Source organism: Panthera uncia (assembly GCF_023721935.1).
Source record: "Panthera uncia isolate 11264 chromosome A3 unlocalized genomic scaffold, Puncia_PCG_1.0 HiC_scaffold_12, whole genome shotgun sequence".
Classification (NCBI taxonomy): Eukaryota; Metazoa; Chordata; class Mammalia; order Carnivora; family Felidae; genus Panthera; species Panthera uncia.
In genome coordinates this window covers 40,311,814-40,334,104 of record NW_026057579.1, presented here as the reverse complement: position 1 = coordinate 40,334,104, position 22,291 = coordinate 40,311,814, and the positions used below count along the sequence as shown (strand labels likewise).

General features: G+C 52.6%; 1 protein-coding gene across 2 annotated transcripts in view; it reads right to left on the bottom strand.

Moving 5' to 3' along the window:
* AP2A2 (adaptor related protein complex 2 subunit alpha 2) overlaps positions 1-17,886 on the bottom strand; it is an 84,799-nt gene extending 66,913 nt beyond the window's left edge. For both annotated transcript variants that reach the window (XM_049652705.1, XM_049652706.1), the window contains exon 1: positions 17,663-17,886. In XM_049652705.1, the coding sequence (XP_049508662.1) occupies positions 17,663-17,729 (67 nt within the window). In that variant the 5' untranslated portion in view covers positions 17,730-17,886. The remainder of the gene's footprint in view (positions 1-17,662) is intronic.
* Positions 17,887-22,291: the final 4,405 nt, after the last annotated feature.

Sequence of the window (22,291 nt, the reverse complement as noted above, 5' to 3'; positions counted from 1 at the left end):
CCCGCTGGCCAATGCTGGCGCACGCGAGTGGACGGACTCCAAGCAGCCGGCATCAGGAAGCTCGCACGGCACGAGCCAGACACCAAAACAAGCCCCAGAAAAGGAATTCCGAGCAAAGAGCTACGTGGAGGAGGACACTCCAAAGCAATGCATAGTCTCACACAGAGAAACACAGCTTTAAGAAGCAGATGACACCACAAAAGGACAACTCGGACAAGAAGAAGGCCTCAAATGATAAACCTACTAGCAGAAATAAAAGAATTCAAAAGGGCTGGAGGACAAAGTTGGACGTCTTGGAAAATAGAACACCACAAAGACCAAGAAATGGAAAATGAGAGATAAGGTAAGAAAATGTAAGCCAAGAGGTCCAGGTTTCACCTCTTATTAGAGGATCATTCAAAAAGGAGAAAGTGAAAGGAAACTACCAAAGAAATAAAACAACATTTCCTGGGGCGCTTGGGTGCCTCAGTCGGTCAGTTAAGCGGCCGACTTCAGCTCAGGTCACGATCTCGTGGTTTGTGAGTTCGAGCCCCGCGTCGGGCTCTGTGCTGACAGCTCGGAGCCTGGAGCCTGCTTTGGATTCTGGGTCTCCCTCTCTCTTTGCCCCTTGCCTGCTCACGCTCAGTCTCTGTCTCTCAAAAATAATAAACATTTTTTAAAAATTAAAAAAAAAAAACAAGAACATTTCCCAAAACATTTCTGACATTTCTGACATTCAGACTGAATCATGCCACCAAATACCACACGTGGGCACAGCATCTTAAAATTTCAAATGACTAGAGGGACACCTGGGTGGCTCAGTCAGTTAAGCATCTGACTCTTGATCTTGGCCTCAGGTCCTGATCTCAGGGTCGTGAGTTCAAGCCCCACAATGGGTTCTGCCTACTTAAAAAAAAAAAATTAAACTTTCAGACCACTAGAAACTAAGAATAGAAATAGAGTCATACCTTCAAAATTGAGGAAAAGTTAACTTCAGCCAGAATTCTACCAGAGCCAAATTCTCAATTAAGTACAAAGGTAAAAAATACTTAAAAAAAAAAAAAAAAAAATACAGTATCTCAAAAGAATTTCGGCTGCTATGCACTCCTACCGAGTTCAAGTGAGCACAAGCCCGGAGCACACACACGTGGACTCCAAAGAACCGAGGTCCAGCCAGAGACAAGCCCCTCCAGACTATGGTGAAGGGAAGTCCCCGGAGGGCAGCACCGACAATCCGTCCAGACGACAGCAGAACTGACCGCTCCAGGAAGGACACCTCAACATGGAAAGAAGGGGCTGACAGGCCACCTGCTGTGTCCAACCACACAAAGGGGGATCTCACAGTCATATCCAGAAGCTTAGGGCTGAAACGCAACAGGTGCATTAAAAAGTACAAAAGGATGGGGGCACCTGGCTGGCTCAGTCTGTGGAGCACGCGACTGTTGTTGACCTCAGGGTTCCAAGTTCGAGCCCCACACTGGACGTAGAGATTACTTAAAAATAGTATCTTGGGGCCCCTGGGTGGCTCAGTAGGTTGAACGTATGACTCTTGATTTCGGCTCATGATCCCAGGGTTGTGGGATCTATCCCCACATCAGGCTCTGCACTGAGCATGGAGCCTGCTTTATATTCTTTCTCTCTCCCTCTCCCTCTCCCTCTCTCTCAAATACATACGTACAAACATACATAAAATATTTTTTTAAAAAATACAAAAGTATAAAAACAACAGTAGTTAACACTAAACACATTAAAAGTTAAACTATCAGGGGGCACCTGGGTGGCTCAGTCAGTTAAGTGTCCCACTTCAGCTCAGGTCAGGATCTCAAGGTTCCTGAGTTCAGACCCCAATTCAGATCCTCTGTCCTCCCCCCTCTCTCTCTGTCCCTTCCCTACTCTCTCACTCTCTCTCAAAAATAACCATTTTTTAAAATAAAAATAAAAATAAATAGTTGAACTACTGGGGTGCCTGGGTGGCTCAGTCCGTTGAGTGTCTGACTTCAGCTGAGGTCATGATCTCACAGTTCGTGGGTTTGAGCCCCACATCAGGCTCTGTGCTGACAGCTCGGAATCTGGAGCCTGCTTCGGATTCTGTGTCTCCCTCTCTCTCTGCCCCTCCCCTGCTCACACTCTCTCTCTCTCTCTCTCTCAAAAATAAACATTAAAAAATAAATAAACATTAAGAAAAAAAATTTTTTAAGTTGAACGACCATCTCAGCTGAGAAGAATATTTCCAAATGTTAATTGCTATACACTGATTAAAATGACATATTAGAGAATGAGTAAATGAAAGCTCAGGTATATTAAGTCCTCATCTCCCACAGTAAGAAGTCAATAAATAATAATTAAATGGGGGGAAACACCCATAAATAGTATAAACATTAATTTAGTAATCACATTTCTTAAAGTAAATATGGGAACAAATGGCTATAAAATCAAAATTAACTCTAAGTTTAGGAACGGGGAGATAAGGCAGATGTCAAGTGTTTTATAATTAACTTCTTAAACTACATTCTCGAGTTTTAACTTTTTCCTAACTTTTTAAAACAACGAAAGGGGCATTTGGGTGGCTCAGCTGGTTAAACGTCTGGCTCTTGACTTCGGCTCAGGTCACGATCTCACGGTTCATGGGTCCGAGCCCCACATTAGGCTCCGTGCTGACAATGTGAAGCCCGCTTAGGATTCTCTCTCTCTCCCTCTCTCTGCCCCTCCTCCACTCATGTGCTCTGTCTCTCTCTCAAAATAAATAAATAAACTTTAAAAACTAAAAGTAAAATGCATTGCTTTAAAAAGAAAAAAAAAAAAAAAAAAAAAAACACTTGGGGCACCTGGGTGGCTCAGTCGGTTGAGTGTCTGACTTCAGCTCAGGTCATGATCTCCCGGTCTGTGAGTTCAAGTCCTACGTCAGGCTCTGTGCTGACAGCTCAGAGCCTGGAGCCTGGAGCCTGCTTCGGATTCTGTGTCCCTCTCGCTCTCTGCCCCTCCCCCTGCTCGCTCGCACGCTCTCTCTCTCTCTCTCAAAAATAAAAATAAACATTTAAAAACAATTAAAAAAAAACAATTAAGGGCAAGACTAGACAAAAACAAGAAGAAAAATGCACACAACTGAAAAGACCTGCCCAATTACTAGAACACTACCCCTCTCCACCATCGGTGATGAGTGTCCATGCACATGACCCCCACACCACCCTCTGGCTTTAGCCCCAGCTCCGTGGACGATCTGGTCCCCACCATGGCCATCCCCCCAATACTCACTGCAGGCATCCTACCACCCCCAACCTTTCAGCTCACTCAATCAGGTAAGCAAATTCCGACACCCACCGGCCACCCCCATCCCGGGACCAACGATTACAGTCTTCCTCTCCCCTCCCTCCCCCATCCTCACCTCCTCTTAGCCAGCCTCAATTCCATGGCATAAACTAAGCCCTGACCTTCCTTCTCTGTCTGTGCGCTTGGCTGGCAAACCCCTCCCTGCTGAATCCAATTCTGGCCAATCCAGAGCCGGGATTGCTGAGTGTCCTGGTAAGACTACACACGCTGGGCTGGCCTCACATGTGGAGCCCAGGGAGGCCCTACCATCTCTCCTCAACACCTTCACCTCCACCCCATGCCTCCTCCCTCCCCTCACCGGCAGCCCTTAAGCGCTCAGGCTCTCCTTGGCACCACCGCCCCCTGCATCTCCACTTTTCTTCACCCCTCCACCTTCTCCCTAGCCCTTCTTTCTCTTTCTGGCGGCCTACAGACATGCTCTGCCTCCCCCACCAGCCAGGAGTCCTCACCTTCTTCATCCGGCTCACAGTCTGCTTCCCCCCCCCCCCAACCCCTATTCCCAGCATCACAGTAATTCCTTCCAAGGTACCTCCCTTCTCTGCTCACCCTCCACCGGCTACACCTGTCACTCAGAAGGAAAACTAGACTTCTCAGAACAGCCTACGAGACCCCCATCACCTGCCTTGCCCCCTGCGTCCGACTCCGGAACCCCAGGGTCTGTCTGCAACTCATGCTCCAGCCACGCTGTCCACCAGCATTGCAGGGCATGCCTGACCCCCAGCGGCACAAGCTAGACTGCAATCCCCTCTTCCTGCCTTATTTCCCCCTAATACAGTATATAGTGCACTATATATCATACTTATTTTATGTCTCCTTCACCAGAACGTAAGCCACACGAAGGTATTCTTGTCTGTTTTGTCCACCGCGCAACTCTGTAAATTTGATGAACAAATCAATTAAACTTAAAAAAAAACAAAAGCTTCCTTTTTCTTTATCCCACTGTGATAAGCACAATACTCCCCCAAAGATGCCCACACTCTAATACCTGGACCTTGTAAGATACCTTCCATAGCAAAAAGAACTCTGCAGATGTAATTAAGATAGGGGAATTATCCTGGATCAGGCAGATGGGCCCAATATAATCACATAAGCCCTTAAAAGGAGAGACTCTGGAGGCAGGAGGCAGGCTGACCAAGTCAGAAAGATCCTGTCTCGAGAGGGATTCGCTGGCGGGCCTCACGGGAAGCAGGAGAAGGACCGTGAGCAGGCTGTAGGAGGCAAGCCAGCAAGAAAAGGGGGCCGCGGCCCCCACACTACAAGGACTGATTGGAAGCAGCCTCACCTCCAGAGTCTCCAGAAGGGACTGCAGCTCTGCTGACACCTTCATCTCAACCTTGTGAGATTCGAGGCAGAGGACCCCGCCGAGCCAGGCTGTGCACGGCTTCCGATCTACAGAACATGAGATAATACGGGAGTTCTGGTCTCGGCTGCTAAATTTGTGTTCATTTGTCACAGCAACAATAGAAAGCTAACACACCCTCTACACTCCCCAGTCACCATCTCACCTCTCTCCTCTTTACAGCCAAACTCCGCAAAAGGGTTGAGACTCACATTTTCCAATTATTCTCCCTTAAACTTCCCCATCGGATTCACCTCTGCTCACCCCACTCAAGTGACCTACTACCGTGCTCCCTCCTTACTGGCCTGTGCTCCTCCCACCTGGACATGTCTCCCCCTGACTGCTTAGGGTCTGCGAGCCTGGAGCTCTGGCCACCTTCCTAGAGAGCTGGTCCAGCACCATGGCTCAGAGAGGAGACTTGGAACCAGGTAGCCAGAGTCTGAATTCCTGTTCTACCACTTTCTAGGCAGTCACGTGGCCCCGGGCTCAGGGCCCCACTTTTCCTCCTCATCTACAAAACAGGAGGATCACAGCACCTACTGTTCAAGTATCATCATGAATGTCAGATGTGTAAACACAGGTAACGTGCTTGGGAGCATGCCAGGCACACAGAAGAGCTGTAGGAGCGAGAGCTAGGTTTCGATCATTTCCACTCGCCTCCCCGGTGAGCTAGCTCCCTGTCTCATGGCTCTAAACAACACCTAGAAGTTCTGCCCCCATACGTTCACCTCTTGCCCAGACCTCTTCTCTGCCTTCCAGTCTTGGATATCCAACTGCGTGCTCAGTGTCTCTCCCCAACGCTAATGGTGATAAACAGGGACACGATTCACCTTCCCACCTCAGACAACTAAATAGATGAAAATACACGAAACAACAGTCTCCAGAAACTGGACAAGAGGCTCCGGCAGACCATGACCTCCGAGAGACAGAAAACAAACAAGATGAGAGGGGCAGGTCTCCCCAAAGTGAGGAGACAGACAAAGGGGGCCAGAATGTGCAGAGCAGAGCCGCAGAGGGGTCCTCGAATCTCTGCCTCATCACTCATCTGCCCAGGCACGACCACCAGCTCCCGCGGCTGTGGAAAGAGCCACTGGAAAGCAGCTGGAGGGTAAGCCATGGATGCCGGCACAGGGCCAATAAGCCGGTTGGGGGGCAGGGGGGGGAACCTCATAAAACCCAGGGCATCAAGCAGAGTTCTGAGAAGGAACCCACCTTGGGGCGCCTGGGTGGCTCAGTCAGTTAAGCGTCTGACTTCAGCTCAGGTCACGATCTCACGGTCTGTGAGTTCGAGCCCCATGTCGGGCTCTGGGCTGATGGCTCAGAGCCTGGAGCCTGCTTCCGATTCTGTGTCTCCCTCTCTCTCTCTGCCCCTCCCCGTTCATGCTCTGTCTCTCTCTGTCTCAAAAATAAATAAAAACGTTAAAAAAAAAATGAGAAGGAACCCACCTCAAGAGGGGGGTGAAATCAGCCCCACACCAAAGGCTGCTCCGGCCCCTCCTTTAAGACCAAACAGTGTCCAAGTTGCTGAGCTTCAGCCCAGGAAAAAGCTCAAGGATATTTAAAGAAATACAATAATATTCAGGGCAAGGTGAAATTCATGATGTCTGGAATCCAATAAAAAATTACAGGAATGCAGGGGTGCCTAAGTTGCTCAGTTAAGTGTTGACTTTGGCTCAGGATGTGATCTCAGGGTTCGTGCCCCATGTCAGGCTCTGTGCTGACAGCTCGGAGCCTGGCCCTGCTTCAGATTCTGAGTCTCCCTCTCTCTCTCTGCCCCTCCCCCACTCATGCTCTGTCTCAAAAATTAACAAACATTAAAAAAAAAATTTTTTTTTAATTACAGGCATGCAAAGAAACAGAAAAATACAACCCACAATGGGGGTGGGGGGAGATCTATCAATAAAAACAGACCCAGAAATGACAGATGATTAAGGGAAAAAAAAAAAAAATGACAGAACATAAAATCAGGGGACAGTAACATTAGAAGTCATCATAACTATACTCCATATGCTCACGGAGGGGGACGGTATCACAAGCATGTGAATTGGTACAGACAACACGTGAAAGACCCGAAGTGAAGTTCAAGACACGAGACCTACGATGTCTGAGAGAGAAAATACGCTGGACGAGATTAACAGAAGATCGGACACCACAGATTAGTACACCTGAAGACGCAGCCCAGAAATGAGCCCAAGTGAAACAAAGAGAGAAAAGCAGGCCGAAAAACACGATCTGAGAGAGCATCACTGAGCTGTGGGGCAACCTCCAGTGGCCTGACTTGTGTGTAACAAAGTCCTCAAAGGCAGGACGGGGACAGAAAAAGTATTTGAAGAATAATGGCCAAATTTTTTCAAATTTGGTGAAAACTAGAAACCCACTGATCTCAGAAGCTCGAACCCCAAGCACAAGAAACATGAAGAAAATGACAAGGCACATAACAAATAAAACTGACTAAAACCAGGGAATATACATGAAAAGCAGCCAGAGGAAAAAGCCACACTGCACACAGGTGAACAGTGAGAAACATCGTAGCAGACGTACCTCTGGAAACAGGGCAAGCCTGAGACACAGCCGCACCTTTAACATCGGGGGACAGAATATTTAGCTTGTGGTCTCCGTCTGGTTCAACCCAGAATCACCTTCCACGGTTAATACAACAGCCACCCAAACTGTCTCCCACTTCAACCCTTGTCCCTGCTGCTCGCTCTCTATACAGAAGCAAATGATCTTATTAAAAGCAAAAGTAATTTGGGTTAGATCGTGTGTGCTGAAAACTTCCAAGGATTCCTACAAGGCCTGACATGCTCCGCCCTCCGCTCCCGCAGCCCATGCTCACCGAGGGCCTCCACACCTCCACCTGCAGAACTCGCTTCCGCATCTCCTCCAAGCTTCCTTGGAATACACCTTCTCCAGGCTACCTGACCTGACCTGACCACAGGCTTTGAAGCTCAGAACCATCCACACTCTCTGTCCCTCTTCCCTACTGTATTTTTCTCCACGACAGAGCAACAAAAAGATGAATGGAGATAAATAGATACATGTTTTTCTCATTTATTTTGTCCGTCTAGTCTCACAAGAATTTAAGTTCTGAAAGTACAGGGATTTTGTCCATTTGGTTAACCACCGAATCCCTGGTACCTAGAGTAGAATAGTGCCTGGCACATAGCAGGCACTCAATAGATTTCTTGGGGCCGCCCGGTTGCCCTCAGTCAGTTAAGCGTCTAACTCCTGGCTTGGGGGCAGATCACGAACTCACAGTTTGTGGGATCGAGCCCCACATCAGCACACAGCCTGCTTGCGATTCTCTTTCTCCTTCTCTTTGCACCTCCCCAACTCATGCTCATTCTCCATCTCTCAAAATAATAAACTTAAAAAAAAATAGATTTCTTGAATGAATAAATGGTACAATTCTATCAGAAAACAGAATCCAGAAAAATAAATAAATTTTGAAACATACAACTTCAAAATACACTTCACTCTTGGGGCTGCACCAAAAGTATAGCAAAACAAGAACATTATACAAAGAAATGTTTTCTTCACTACTGAATATTATACAGATTTAAACTAGATCTACAGCAAATGCTACACTAGAGAATATACACCAGACATCAGCCCCCAGCAGAGGAGCATCTCCTGTCCCTCTGTGACCAGCATCCGTGCGAGGGGCCCACATCTCCATCCTGTGGATGACAATCTCAAAAAGGCCAAGCCTCAGGAACTGAACAACTCGGTACGAACGGACCCTCAGACCACCACCTTCCCACCTCCCTCTTCCTCCACATTCTCAGCACTTGGGAAAGCTGTATGTACTATGTTACCCAAGGACGGCTCAAATTGTGGCGAAAGAATAAGGCAACAAAGGGGCACCTGGGAGGCTCAGTCAGTTGAGTGTCCAACTTTGGCTCAGGTTATGATCTCGCGGTTCGTGAATTCAAGCCCCACATCGGGCTGTCTGCTGTCAGCCTGTCAGCACAGAGACCGTTTCGGGTCCCCTGTCCCCCTCTCTCTGCCCCGCCCCCACTTGCGTTCTCCCAAAAATAAATATTTTTAAGCTTAAAAAAAAGAAGGTGGCAACAAAGTTTAAAAAGGATAATTGAGCAGAAGCTACAAGCTAACTAAACGTAACTGAGTTTGTGAGGAGCGTGTCCTACGGAAGGAAGACGTACCGAAAACTACTTGTAGATGGAGGCACACCCCCAGCAGGATTCATTATGAACTCAACCACAGAAGGCTCTGACTCTCATCGGTGCGGGTTCAAAATCAGGTTCTGAGTTGGTCGTGCTGCGCCTGACATAAAGGAAAAAAAGGCTATAGGGCGCCCGGGTGGCTCAGTCGGTTAAGCGTCCAACTTCGGCTCAGGTCATGATCTCGCAGTTCATGGGTTCGAGCCCCACATCAGGCTCTGTGCTGACAGCTCAGACCTGGAGCCTGCTTCGGATTCTGTGTCTCTCTCTCTGTCCCTCCCATGCTCATTCTCTGTCTCTGTCTCTGTCTCTGTCTCTGTCTCTCTCTCTCAAAAAAAAAAAAAATTAATAAACATTGAAGAAAGAAAGAAAACAAGCAAGCATAACGGGAGCACCTGGATGGCTTGGTTGGTTGAGCATCCGATTCTTCTTTTTTAAATGTTTTTATTTATTTTTGAGACAGAGGGAGACAGAGCATGAGCAGGGGAGGGGCAGAGAGAGAGGGAGACACAGAATCCGAAGTGGGCTCCAGGCTCTGAGCTGTCAGCACAGAGCCCGACGCGGGGCTCGAACCCGCAAACGGTGAGATCGTGACCTGAGCCGAAGTCAGACGCTCAACCGACTGAGCATCCGACTCTTGATCTTGGCTCAGGTCAGGATACCACAGTTTGTGAGACGGAACGTTACATCGGGCTCCACGCTGACGGTGCGGAGCCTGCTTGGGATTCTTTCTCTCCCTCTCTCTCTCTGTCCCTCCTCCACTCTCACGAGTGCACACTCACATGTGCTCTTTCTTCTCCCAAAACAAATGAATAAATTTCTTTTAAAAAAGAAAAGGCAAAACACAAATCCCAGTGCAGCACTGACATCCTAAGGCTTAGCTCCAAGGGCTTTAGGTACACTAAATAACTAATCCTCATTATGCTCTGAGTTGCCACCAGAAGGGATTTTAAAGGCAAGAAAAACACCTTACCACCCAAAACAAAAACCAGGCAACCCTACTTGGATGCTGGTCTCCACACTTTTAAGCAACGCTGTAAAACAGACACCAGGTCCTGGGGCAGGTGAGAAGGTAAATGGGAAACGTGTTGAGTACAAGGATACACAAAACCACCGCAGCGCTCACTGGGTTTAAACTGGGGGTGAAAACAAAGACTCCAGACTCTACTAGGCCACAATTTGCAAAGGTGAGGAATCAAAGGGTACAGTATCAGGATCTGACCCAAACCGCTGGTCAGCAACGTCTTATCCTAAATGAACACATCCAGCATCACTCAACTCCCCGTTTCCTGAGGCAGCCGGGAGCTGAGGGAGCCGTGTGGGGCCAGAACCTAGCAAGGGAAGTGGGTCTCCGCCTCACGGCAAAGACCTTCCTGTCCTTGTGGGGCCCAGAGCAGCCGTGGGCACGTCACTGCCCTTCTGCCGCACCCCCACTAACACAGACAACAAACTCCAAGGGCCAGACCACAGGCCCCATCCCCACACCCTGTGTGCCTCTCGCCTTCCCACTGGTGGCTCTCAACTCCCGCCGAAGTCTTTCTGACTCCACTTCCCACACTTTCCCCATTGGGTGATGGTGGGCCCGAGTCCTCACCCTCCTTGGCAGTAACACTGAAGGAAAAAGAATGAAGGGTGGCAGGAAGTGATGTGGGAAGGCAGGCAGGGACAAGAGTGTCGCCACGAGTTTAAACTGCATCTTCTGGGCAACCGCAACATTTTGGGCGAGGCTCGGACTCGCCTCTCCTCTCTGGCACTGTGCATCTGTGCATCTGTGCATCTGTGCATCTGGCCGTCCCCGGCTCAATCGCCGGGGCGCTCTTTTGAAACAGGCCACCTCCTCCTCCCTGCACGCTTCCGATCCCAGACATGGCGTGGCGTGCAGGGCCCTCTCTCCCACAGAGCGCCAGGGCCGGTCTTATCGCTCGGCCTCAGCCCCCAGCTCCCGGTGGCGACTCCCACTTGAACTACCCACCCTGAAGTTCTCGTAATCACACGGCACACGCAACTTCCCGTGATATTTCAACCATGGCAACGTCATCCCAAAGTCAGTTAGCGTGAAAAAGGCCAAGAGGAGAATCAGTAAATACAGTCTTATCATCCCAACCTCAGACATTACACGGCCCGGTGAAAACTGCTCATTTCTATTTTCTCAAGTGTGCCACTCATTTTGTTAAGCTGAGGGCAGACTTACTTGATGTACCTCACAGTGCGCTGGAAGCTGACGAAAACCATCAACTTTCTCACTCCCGCACTTGTGGTTTCCATATCAAACCTCCGTGCTGACCACAATGAAAGGGCAAGACAGGAGGGTGCCGGTCCTACGTATCTGTCTTACATTCATTTCACACACCGAGTCCAGGCAGGGAGTGGACTGACACACTTTAAGCAAAAAAAAAAAAAAAAAAGAATGCTCGACAAGGCCAGAGGCAAACGTGAAACATTCCAAAGGCTGACGCAGACCTACCTTTCTTAGGTGTCTGAGCACCTGGTGCCCTCTGTCGCCTAGGACCTCTCCACCTTGCTTTCGGGCAAGGACTCATCTTGTCCACCTGACAACCTCTCGTTCTCTGCATACGACATTCAGGAGTCCGCAACGTAGGAGGTGCTCAATAAAGATGGACGCACTGGTGACAACGCACCTCCCTATTTGTCTGCAGACTCTTTAGGGGGACAGGGACCACATGTCCTGTTTCTCCGAACCCCACAAATTTCACATAACAGATCAGATGCCACCCCTTGCCCCAAACCTGAGGCCCGATCTGTCCCGAGATCCAGAACCGGTAAGACTTTGGGAGGAAGCAGAGCACGTGGCCATGGTGTCCTGGAAGCACACGCTTGTGAACACTCACTCGCACAGGAGGGAGACCACACACAGCTTCCCGGCTCTGCAAGGCCAGGGTTGTGGCCAAAGGAGTTCACCGAAGACTTACAAAAAAAGACTTCTGGTTCTGGGAGTCTCATAAGTTTTGAAATTCGAGCTAAGGGAAGCCGGCCTCGCGCCCAAGAACCTGCAAAACAGACCCATAAAATTCTGAGGCACCCAGAGCCCCGCCCACTCAGGAGCTCACACCAGGGAGTCACATTCTGTGTTAGTGTGAAACAGCGCTTCCTACATCGCACTGGAACCCTCCCCTCTGATCTGACTCTATTTTTTAAAAGCCAAGGAAATGTTATTCAGCCCCACAAAGAGAGCCTTCCCAATAACTCCGCAACTACAAAATCCTGACACACACTGTTGCCGAAACAACGGAGTGAAAGTCATTTTAAGAGGAGAGAGAGGGGCGCCTGGGTGGCGCAGTCGGTTAAGCGTCCGACTTCAGCCAGGTCACGATCTCGCGGTCCGTGAGTTCGAGCCCCGCGTCGGGCTCTGGGCTGATGGCTCGGAGCCTGGAGCCTGTTTCCGATTCTGTGTCTCCCTCTCTCTCTGCCCCTCCCCCGTTCATGCTCTGTCTCTCTCCGTCCCAAAAATAAATAAAAAACGTTGAAAAAAAAATTAAAAAAAAAAAAAAAAAAAGAGGAGAGAGAAGTAATGCTAAGGATCCGGCACGAGAAAACACTCATCACCAGGACATTTCAACGTGTCATAAGAGAAACAGAGAGAGTCCCCGACTTCAGAGGAGCCAGAAGGAAAACGAGGGGATGCACAGGTATTTCCTCGAAGCAATAACCACCAACCTTGGCAGAAAAATTCAACCTGGGTCAAAGACTTCCTCCCCTCGCCCAGCACAGGGGATCGTCCCTCCCTTTGCCCTCCGTCACACGCTCCCTAAATCAGTTTCTAAAGAGTATATATTATGCAGAAGAAAATTCGCAAGAAGAGCATTCTTTTTCAAAAAGTCATCATTTTTTAAATGTCCGGTCAAGACTAAAACGAACCTTAAATTTTTTAAAGGACTTTAAAAGTTAAAAAGCAGACCGACAAATTCTGGTTCTGCTCCTTATTATTACTCAGGAAAATCAAGTACCACCTTTACGTTTCATTTCCTACACAGAGGCATAACCTGAACTTCGCGTTTTACGTTCAGTTCTCCACATCCAATTTATGACTCATAACACACGGAATTTTACGAACTAAATGTTTTAAACTCTAGTCATGTTAAAATGTAATTCAAAGGAGTGCCCAATTTCAACGAAGTTAACGGAAATGGAGAGGACAGAGTTTCGTGACCAACACAATGAGCCGAGCACTGATACTGATTCTGCCAGTTTATCACTGCACCTGCAGCAAAACTGCATGCTTTCACCAAGAACACGGGAAACGCGTTTTTGCCAAATAGCTAATTACACGTCTCCACTCGTCCCCCTTCATTTGAGCGAGTGCCTGGAGGGAGTAAATAAAACGCCCGCAAGCACGATGGAAGTGTCTCGTGTCTCGCTTCACCTGCACGGCCCCCCGCCCCCGCCACCTCCCGCTTGGAGGAATAAATGACAATTTCCTGCCCACTGGCAACGTGACTGGTCTCACAAGAGTAAAGACCCATCGCTCTCTTTCATTGCAGTCTTGGTTGTTTTTGTTTTGTTTTGTTTTGTTTTGTTGAGACAGAGAAAGCATGAGCTGGAGAGGGGCAGAGAGAGAGGAAGACAGGAACCAAAGCGGGCTCCCCGCTGACAGCAGAGAGCCCGGTGTGGGACTCGCACCCACCAGCCATGAGGTCATGATCTGAGCCAAAGTCGGACGCTTAGCCGACTGAGCCACCCAGGCGCTCCTTAGTCTTGGGTATTTTGCAGCCAATGAGGAGTCTGTCAACATTTTCAGCAGTGTTTCACATTCTCAACACTGTTCTCGTGTTGACATGTCAATGGTAATGCATAAAAACATGCATTAACTGGGGCGCCTGGGTGGCTCAGTTGGTTCAGTGGCCAACTTTAGCTCAGGTCATGATCTCACCGTTCCTGGGTTCAAGGCTCACATCGGGCTCTGTGCTGGCAGCTCAGAGCTTGGAGCCTGCTTCAGATTCTGTGTCTCCCTCTCTCTCTCTGCCCCTCCCCTGCTTGCTGTCTCTCTCTCTCTCTCTCTCTCTCAAAAAAAAATAAACATTAAAAAATACTTTTTAAAAAAGACATGCATTAACTTAGACATGCCTGTCCAATGACACATCACACGTGTAAAAGTAAACAAAAGTTCCAAAATAACCAAATAACAAATAACTATTATTTTCCCAATTTCAGCAGGGCTTTTGTTTTCTTTAAACCCATCACTTGAATGCGTTATCAGTCAATGCAACAGCTCGGACAGACCTCAAGGGGATTGTACGGAGTGAGAAAAGTCAATCAACGGGTCACATACTACACAACTCCATTCACATGACGCCCTTGAGATGCTATGCAGACAGAACAGACTAGCAGTCGGGAGTGGGTACGCTGGCTAAAGGGGTAAGGCGAGGGGGCTTTGTGATGACGGAACAGCTCTGTGTCTTGATGAAGGTGGCAGTTACACGTAGCTACTTGTGACAAAAGCACAAAGACCTACACAGACACAGACACACACACCAGCGTAGGTAAAACCGATAAAATGTGACTCCGCCCTGTGGAATGTACCAATGTCAGTTTCCTGGTGTTGAAATTGTACTGTCATGTCAGAAATCCCCCTTGAAGAGGTGGGGTGAAGGGTGCCGGGACCTCCCTGTCCACTTCTTTGCAACTTCCTGCAAATCTATTTTTATTTCAAAATAAAGATTTATTTAAAGTTTGGGACTAAGTAAAAGGGTGAGAATTTTTCTTTTAATTTTTTCATGTTTTATTCATGTTTTGAGAGAGCGTGAGTGGGCGAGGGGCAGACAGGCTCTGAGCCGTCAGCACAGAGCCCCATGTGGGGCTCAAAACTCAGGAGCCACAAGATCATGACGTGAGCCGAAGTCAGACGCTTAACTGACTGAGCCACGTAAGCGCCCCTCGAATTTTTCAATACCAACTTAAAAACAGAAAGAAACAACTCATAACTCCCACACCCTGAAGTCACACTAGCCAAATTCAGTGGCCCTGGGCTGAAGTTCATCAAAAAGAATCCAGTTAATTTTATGAGGCACTGAATTAGTTTGCTACCTGAGCCACAAAAGCTACAGGCTTGAGGCACACAGCACGACAAGAGCACCTTTTCAAACCCCGGAGGGTATTCACTGTGGCTGTGCTAAGCAACGTTCCCAGCCAGCCGCCTGAAGCCCGTAACTTACATAAGGTGCAGACAGATGCAGAGCTCGCTCCTGAACGTCTTAAAGGGGGGAATTTAAGACTCTAGCTCAGAAAGGCAAAGGGAGCTGCAATTTTAGAACTGAAACAGACCTCAGCGGTGCTCCTGCTCAAACCAACCCCTCTGTCAGCTGCGAAACCTAACTCAGCGGCCACTGGCTGTGGGTCATGGCACAGGGGAGAGGCGGGCTGAGTCCGGACCCTGGCTGCCAGCTCAGTGCCCTCTCTCCTCAGAGCCTGGCTACAGCCATCACAGCTCACAAGAGTCCAGTAAGCACATGAGATCAGAGGTGGGCGGGGAGAAGGGGAAGCAGGGACCCCTCTCCCTCCCCACAGGCGTAAGCCAGACCAGTCCCACCAGAGTCAGCCCTCGGTCAGTCTCCAGTCTCCAGGCACCAGCCCGCACGTGTTGCCCGTGTTTACGTTAGCTCCCTGCTGTTAGCTCCCTGCTGTTCCAGGCACATCTTGGCCCTCTGCCTGCAGGGCCCTTCAGAGAAAGTCGGGGCAAGAATCATCTTCTAGCAAAGTCCTCTCTGGCTCACCGTCTACTCGTTTCCTCGGCACATGCCTCATGCCAGGCACTGTGCAAGCAGCGGAGGAGCGTGACGTGACAGACGCGGGCCACGATCGCCGACACTGCTCTGAAGGAGCACGGCACCATGGCTGACGGAAGAAAGGGCAGGGGCACAGCGAGGCTGGGAAGGGGTTTCTGAGGAGGGGGCAGCATTAAACGGAGAGCTGGCCCCAAGGAGGACCAGGCACCCCTCCCCCTCATATAAGACTTCGGGGGGGAGAGGCTGTCTTACTCTTTGGTCCACACCGGCGGCCCTCCAGCAGAGAAAACTCCCCCACGGGGCAACGTCTGGACGTGGCCTTGGGCGTCACAACTGAGGCATCTGGTCGTAGAGAGGCCGGGGATGCTGCTGTCTGCCGCCAACAGACACTTCTGCACCACAGACGGTGGGCCCAGGTGTCAACAGCGCGGCGGAGGACAAAGTCCGGTCTCCAGTCAGTCAACGAGCACCGGCTGAGTCCTCAGTCCGTGGCAGGCGCCTACTTGCAGCCGAGCGCAGAGCCAGCAGCGTCACAGGTCTGGCAACGGGTTTCAGCCTCGAGGTCTTTCTTGCCCAATGCGTGTTTCTACCAAAATGGAAGGGCTGACATCACGCCCAACTGAAGGCTGCTAAGCCTTGGGCCAAGGGTCCCCTGCAGCAGTAGCGCACGTGCACTTGGCTTTACAAGACGCGCCCGGATTAAGAGTGCCACCGTCCTAAAGTCACAGCAAACAGCAAAGGAACAGACAAACGCTGCCTGCTTGCAAAGGCACCAATCCGAGAGTGCGATACCACCCCGACTTCCTGCAGAGTAGGCGGAGGGCCAGAAGATCCAGACTTCCACGGTCTGGGGACAACGGGGCCCCCGGTGCAACGAGGTGAGGGGTTCAACACAACAGCATTTACCATCAAAATACACACTGAACCCAAGGCAATACAAATCAGTCAACGACCTGGTGGGTACCGAAAACAATAAAACACACCAGCAGGAAACCGGTTTTGTGTTTACCTTTTTTAAGCGAATAAAGGAGACGTCCTCTGAATGCCAAGAGCCCCTCTGCGGACCACAGCCAAATTCACTGCAGGACCCACGGGGCACCCAGCAGCCTCCCTGCCTGTTTCACCTTGCCGCCTGATTTTTTCCGCTCCAGGGAGGGCACGCGTGTCCCGGGACGGAGACAGCAGCCAGAGCAGTTTCCCTGCAGCCAGCCCACCCTCTAGGGCCCCAGTGTCTGGATTCCCCCGGGGAATGAGTCATTTTAATCAGGGCGCAGTAAGCCGCCACAGCCCGCGCAGAGCCACTTCCCAGGGTTCGCTCTTCCCACTCCCTGAGCGAAAGTCCACGCTGTTTTGGAAAACGCTGGGTTAAATGCTCCATTACTAGAAAGACGGAGCAGATTGCTCGACATGACATCATGCTTGGGGGGGGGGGGGGAGAGAGGGGGGTCTTCGCCGGAACCGGGCCGACGATACCACAGCCCCCTACGGGGTCGGGGAACACCACCCTGCACCCCGCACCCCTGCCCCCACTGCTCCCCGACCCGCGGCCCCCGCACTCCAGTCGGAGCCCCCGATCCCGCCTACCAGAGGCCTGCTGCGCCCTCCTCACCCGCCCTCTAGGTCCGCACCCGGGACCCTCGCACCCTCAGTCTGCGCCCCCTGCCCCCTGCCATCTGGGTCTGCACCCAGACCAACCCCGCTTGCGTCCCCAGACCCCCACCCCGCCCCGCGCCCCCTGCCCCCTGCCTTCTGGGTCGGCGCCCAGACTCCCGCCCCACCCCAGGGGGGCGCCCCCGGACCCCCGCCCTCCAGGTCCTCACCCGGGACCCCGCCCCGCGCCCCCTGCCCCTGCACCCAGACCCCTGGCCCGCACCCCCGCACCTCGAGCCTGCGCCCGCGGACTCTCACCCAGCGCTCCGGGCCTGCGACCCCGGACCTCCGCCCCCCCCCGGGCCCCCCCCCCGCCTCCCGCCCTGCACTGCCGTCCCCCGGGTCCGCACGCGGACCCCGCCCCGCGCCCCGCACCCCCGCCCCGCGCCCCGCACCCCGCACCCCCGCACCCCACAGGCCGGTCCCGCGCCGCGGCCACTCACAGTTGCGAATGTCGGAGATGAAGACCGCCAAGCCCCGCATCCCGTCCCCCTTCGACACGGCCGGCATCTTCGGGCCCCAGGGAGCGGCCTGGGCTGGCGCGCCCGGAGGACGAGCGGGGAGCGGGAAGCGGGTCGCCGCCGCCTCTGGAGCCGCCTCAGCCGGAGCCGCCTCAGGCTCCGAGCGCCGCTTTCAGGGCCGCCGCCGCCGCGCGCGCGCGCACGCACTCACGCTCGCAGCTGCGGGCACGCACACGCTCGCTCGCGCGGCGGCGGGCGGCGCGGGGACGAGCACGTCGAGCGCGGGCGCGTAAAGGCAGGAGCGGGGGCGCCCCCTGCAGGCAGGCCGACGCGCCGTGCCGCGACAGGATCATCTCCCCCACGGCTTTGACCTGGCCCAGGTTCTGGGGTACTTGCTGCCCACGTGGGGGGCTGGTCTGCGTCCAGAGCCCTAAGGGCCTGCTGCACATCACCCTACAGTCCTTTCTTAACAAAGAGGGCCACTGAGGCCTGCAGAGAAAGGACGGCCCACCCCCACCCTGAGACAACACCCGGTGACCGCAGGGCCCAGTCTAGACTTTGATCCCTCAGTGCCCAGCCGGGACCCTTTGCCGATCTGCCACCACCCACCTCTGCACCCCGAGGTGAAGGCAGAGGGCCGCCCCGTGGGTCAACCTCCCGCATTGCTACACCCAAGGAGTGTGTTTGGAGAGCAGGTGGCCCTGCTGAGCTGGCCTTCATGAAGCCACATGGCTTGAAAAGGAAGCTTCCTCCTTATGGGGCAGGTGGGGGGGGGCAGTATCTGGGCCCTAAACCTGATCCTGGCCCAGACCCACAAAAGAGACCTCTGCCCCACCCTGGCTCACTTCCTCAGTTCCCAGTGAGAGGTCAGGCCCAGCTGGACCCTGACCAGGAGGAGGAAGGGGTGGGGCCCCTCCCACAGACCAGACACCCCACCCATGCTCTGGGCCTCCAAGACCCCCTGGGGGAAACCGGAACCCTGGCGGCTGGAATCTTTGTAAGAGAGCTATTTCACCACCTTCCAAGACCTTCCAAAGAGCTGGGCCAGCAGAGGGCTTCCTGGAGGAGGGGCGATCCCCAGGGCCCACATCCCCATGCCACGAGATACCCCTCCCATGGCCAAGCCAGGGGACTCCGACAAGCAGACCCTGACCCGCCCCCAGCAGCCACTCACAGAACAGGGCAATGCCCAGACGCTGCGGGGACCCACATGGGGAATGGACAGAGTGCCAGCTCAGGCCGAGGTGGTGGGCTTCTGTGAAGAGGGGCTTGGAGTAGGACAGACATCCTATCTCCTTTCAGTGCTGCTGCTGGGCTTCCCAGGCCTTCTGGGATTCCCAAAAGTATGCGTGTGTTTGGGGCGGGGGTCCCAGAGCATGGTGAGACACACAGGTGGCCATGAGAAAGACCCCACACTGCCTGCCTCTCGGCTCCTGCAAGCCCTCAGGTCATTTATTAGAATCAGGCCTGAGTCCACCTGGCCCTCCCTAACCAGGTTATGCCCAGCGAGGGGCAGGCTGCCTTTACTTGTAAGAAGTGCTTGGAAACAGTTTCATTTCTTAAGTTCTGTGACTTGGACACCTGTCACGTTTTAGCTCCTTGTGGTTTCAACTCTGTTTCCAAGGGCAAGGGTGGAGCTGAGAGTCTCTTTCCAGCACCCCCGGCCACTGAGAGACAAGGGCCCCCGCAGACACAAGCCCAACACTGGCATCGTGAAGGAGGATACAAAGGCTGGGGAGCCCAGAGCCTGCAGCATGGCCACGGTGCCCAGGGGCATCCGGCACCATTCGCTGGCTGTCCTGGCTGAGGCCTCCTGTCAGGTTGACAAGAATTGCTTCCCACAGTCTCTGGAGTGGGTTGCAGACAATGACCCTTCCAGATAACTGGGGTCGGTGGCCTGGTCCAGATATGGCTAGAGGCCTGCGCACCCATGTGGGTGCAGGGACAGAGGTGTGGCAACCCTTGGCACCTGGTCGCGCCAGGCACGCGGTCACCAGGAGTGACACGCTTGGGGAAGGCCGCGCTCTGGGAACCGAGCGTGTCCCCTGCCTTGGATGGCGTGCTGAGCTTGAGGGGTTCGAGAACTTGGTGGTGGGCGGTGTTTTGAATGAAACGGGCCACCTAGGGAAGGGGAGCAGGAGCTCCAACTCCTGACAGGAGGCCACCCGTGTCCGTGGACCCTGTTTTTTGCAGCCATCAAACTGAGCCCAGGGCCACACAGCTGGATTCGGGTTATTGCAAAATAACCACAGAAGTTGACTCTACTGCCTCCCCAGATGTCTCATGGAAAAGCTGGAGCACTAGTGTGGCACGGGCAGGGTCCAGAGAACCAGGATGGGGTCACAAAAAGTCACACCCCGGTGGGAAAGGCTTAGCCACCAAGAGAACACAAGAAGCTGAGTTTATGCCGGCAGAGCTCTTCGGAGTGTGTGCAGGATGAAACCTGAGCGAGCACACCTGTCCCACGGGGCACCCCCCCATCTGGGGCAGCAGGGGCAGCTCGAGCAGCCGGCAGCCTGGAAGTGGACTCGGGTGGCCTATGCTAAACTAGGGTCGAGATGCCAGAAATTTCTGAATATAATGCAGAGAAGGGAACTCAGAGATTTCTTTTCCCCCACTTCTAGGAGCTGGAAGTCCCAGGTGGGCAGGGCTGGTTCCTGCTGAGGCTGTGGCTGAGGATCTGGCCCAGCCTTCTCTCCACTGGCAGATGGCTGTCTCCTCCCAGCGTCAGCTCATGCTGCCTCCCCTCTGTGATCATCTCCCTGCCCAAATTTCCCCTTTTCACAAGGACACCAGTCACACCGGATAGGGGATCTGCCCTACCCAGTATGAACTCAATTAATTACATCAGCAGTGACCCAAATAAGGCCACGGTCTTTTTTTTTTTTAATGTTGATTTATTTTGAGAGAGTGGGGGAGGGGCAGAGAGAGAGAGAGAGAGAGAGAGAGAGAGAGAGAGAGTCTCCCAAGGAGGCTCCAGGCAGAGCTGGACGCGGGGCTCGATCTCAGTTTGTGAGCTGAAATCAAAAGTCCAATGCTGAACCGAGTGAGCCACCCAGGCGCCCCAATGATGCCACATTCTGAGGGACTCCAACATGTGAACTTTTAGGGGACATGATCCTTCCCATAACAGAGCATGATGTGAGCACATAGGGGCAGGATTTTGAGTCAGTGTCCCCTTTTCCATCCTGATTACTTGGAACGTGGTTTTGCTGGCTGGAACTCTGTCTCAGATGGTGATGATCCCTGCCCCCCCCCCACCCTCCACTGCACCAGCCCTCAAACCTCCTGTGTTCACACCCCTGCCACCATGACTGGGGGCTCTGTTACTCCCCAGCTGGATCCTAATTAACACCTATTCCCATGCCTGAGAGTTCTGTGTCATTGAAGTCCCCAGGGCTGTACGGGCATGTCATGCTGCACCCCCCCCCATCCCCATCTTGTCCGGCCGCTTGTCTCTAAGACCACCTCACATCCACCCCCCGGGGGAGCTCACAGGGGCTCAATGAACGTTGTCAATCATCAGTAAATGGCCACAGGAGCGATGCAGCTGGTGACAGCAGCCAGGGGAGGGGTGAAGGAGGCAGCCAGGAAAATGCAGCTGTCCCCACAGGATGCTGCCAGAGCCGGTTCGGGCCTTTCCACACCACCGAGTTGCCTCAGTGCCCTGGGGCAGCCGTGACAAATGACCCCAAACAAGAGAAACTGATCCTCTTGCAGTCCTAGAGGCCAGAATTCCAAGATCAAGGTGTCAGCAGAGGGTTCCCCTGGAGCCTCCGAGGGAGACTGTCTTTACCTTTCTTCCAGTCGCTGAAGGCCGCCGGCACCCTTGGCCTGAGGCTGTGTAACCCCAATCTCTGCCTGTGTCATCTAGGAGGGGTCTCCTCCCCTGTATCTGTGTGTCTCAAATCTCCCTCTTTTCTCTTACGAAGATCCCTGTCACTGGATTTGGGGCTCGCCCTAAATCCAAGATGATCTCATCCTGAGATCCTTAATCACATCTGCAGAGACCCTATTTCCAAATAAGGTCACCTTCCCAGGCGCTGGGGTTTGGGACAGGGGTCACCTTCTGGGGTCCACCATTTGCCCTGGCACAACACTAAGAAATTCTGCCCCGTTGGCCTCATCACACACAAACTGCCTTTGGCATCAGGGTATTTTAAGGTTGGTCGTGGGACGATGAGAAGCATAAAACCTGGCAGTGATGCCACAAAGCGCACAGCCTTCTGCAGGGCCACCCACCCATCACAGGCACCTGCCTTAGGACCTGACACCAGCCTGACCTCTGAATGGATACCAACACACCAGACAGCACATGACACCCAGGTCACAGCCATCACCCTGGCCAAAGCCAGGGTGGCAGGGTCTCGCATGTGAGACACGGACAAAAAACCTGCTGTGCTGGCTCTGGAGCTAAATCTGAAAGCTTCCACTGCACGTGAGTGTGCCCCACTCCTTCCTTCTTGCTCTGGACTTTGCTTATCCCAGCACCCAGGGAGGATGTCCCCGTCCATGAGCAGAGGGAGGGCTCGGCAGCAGGATATCCTGATGTGTGTCCCTCTTCCTGGGCTTCCGGCCTCAAAACTGGAATGTTTTGAGGTTCAGGAGTGA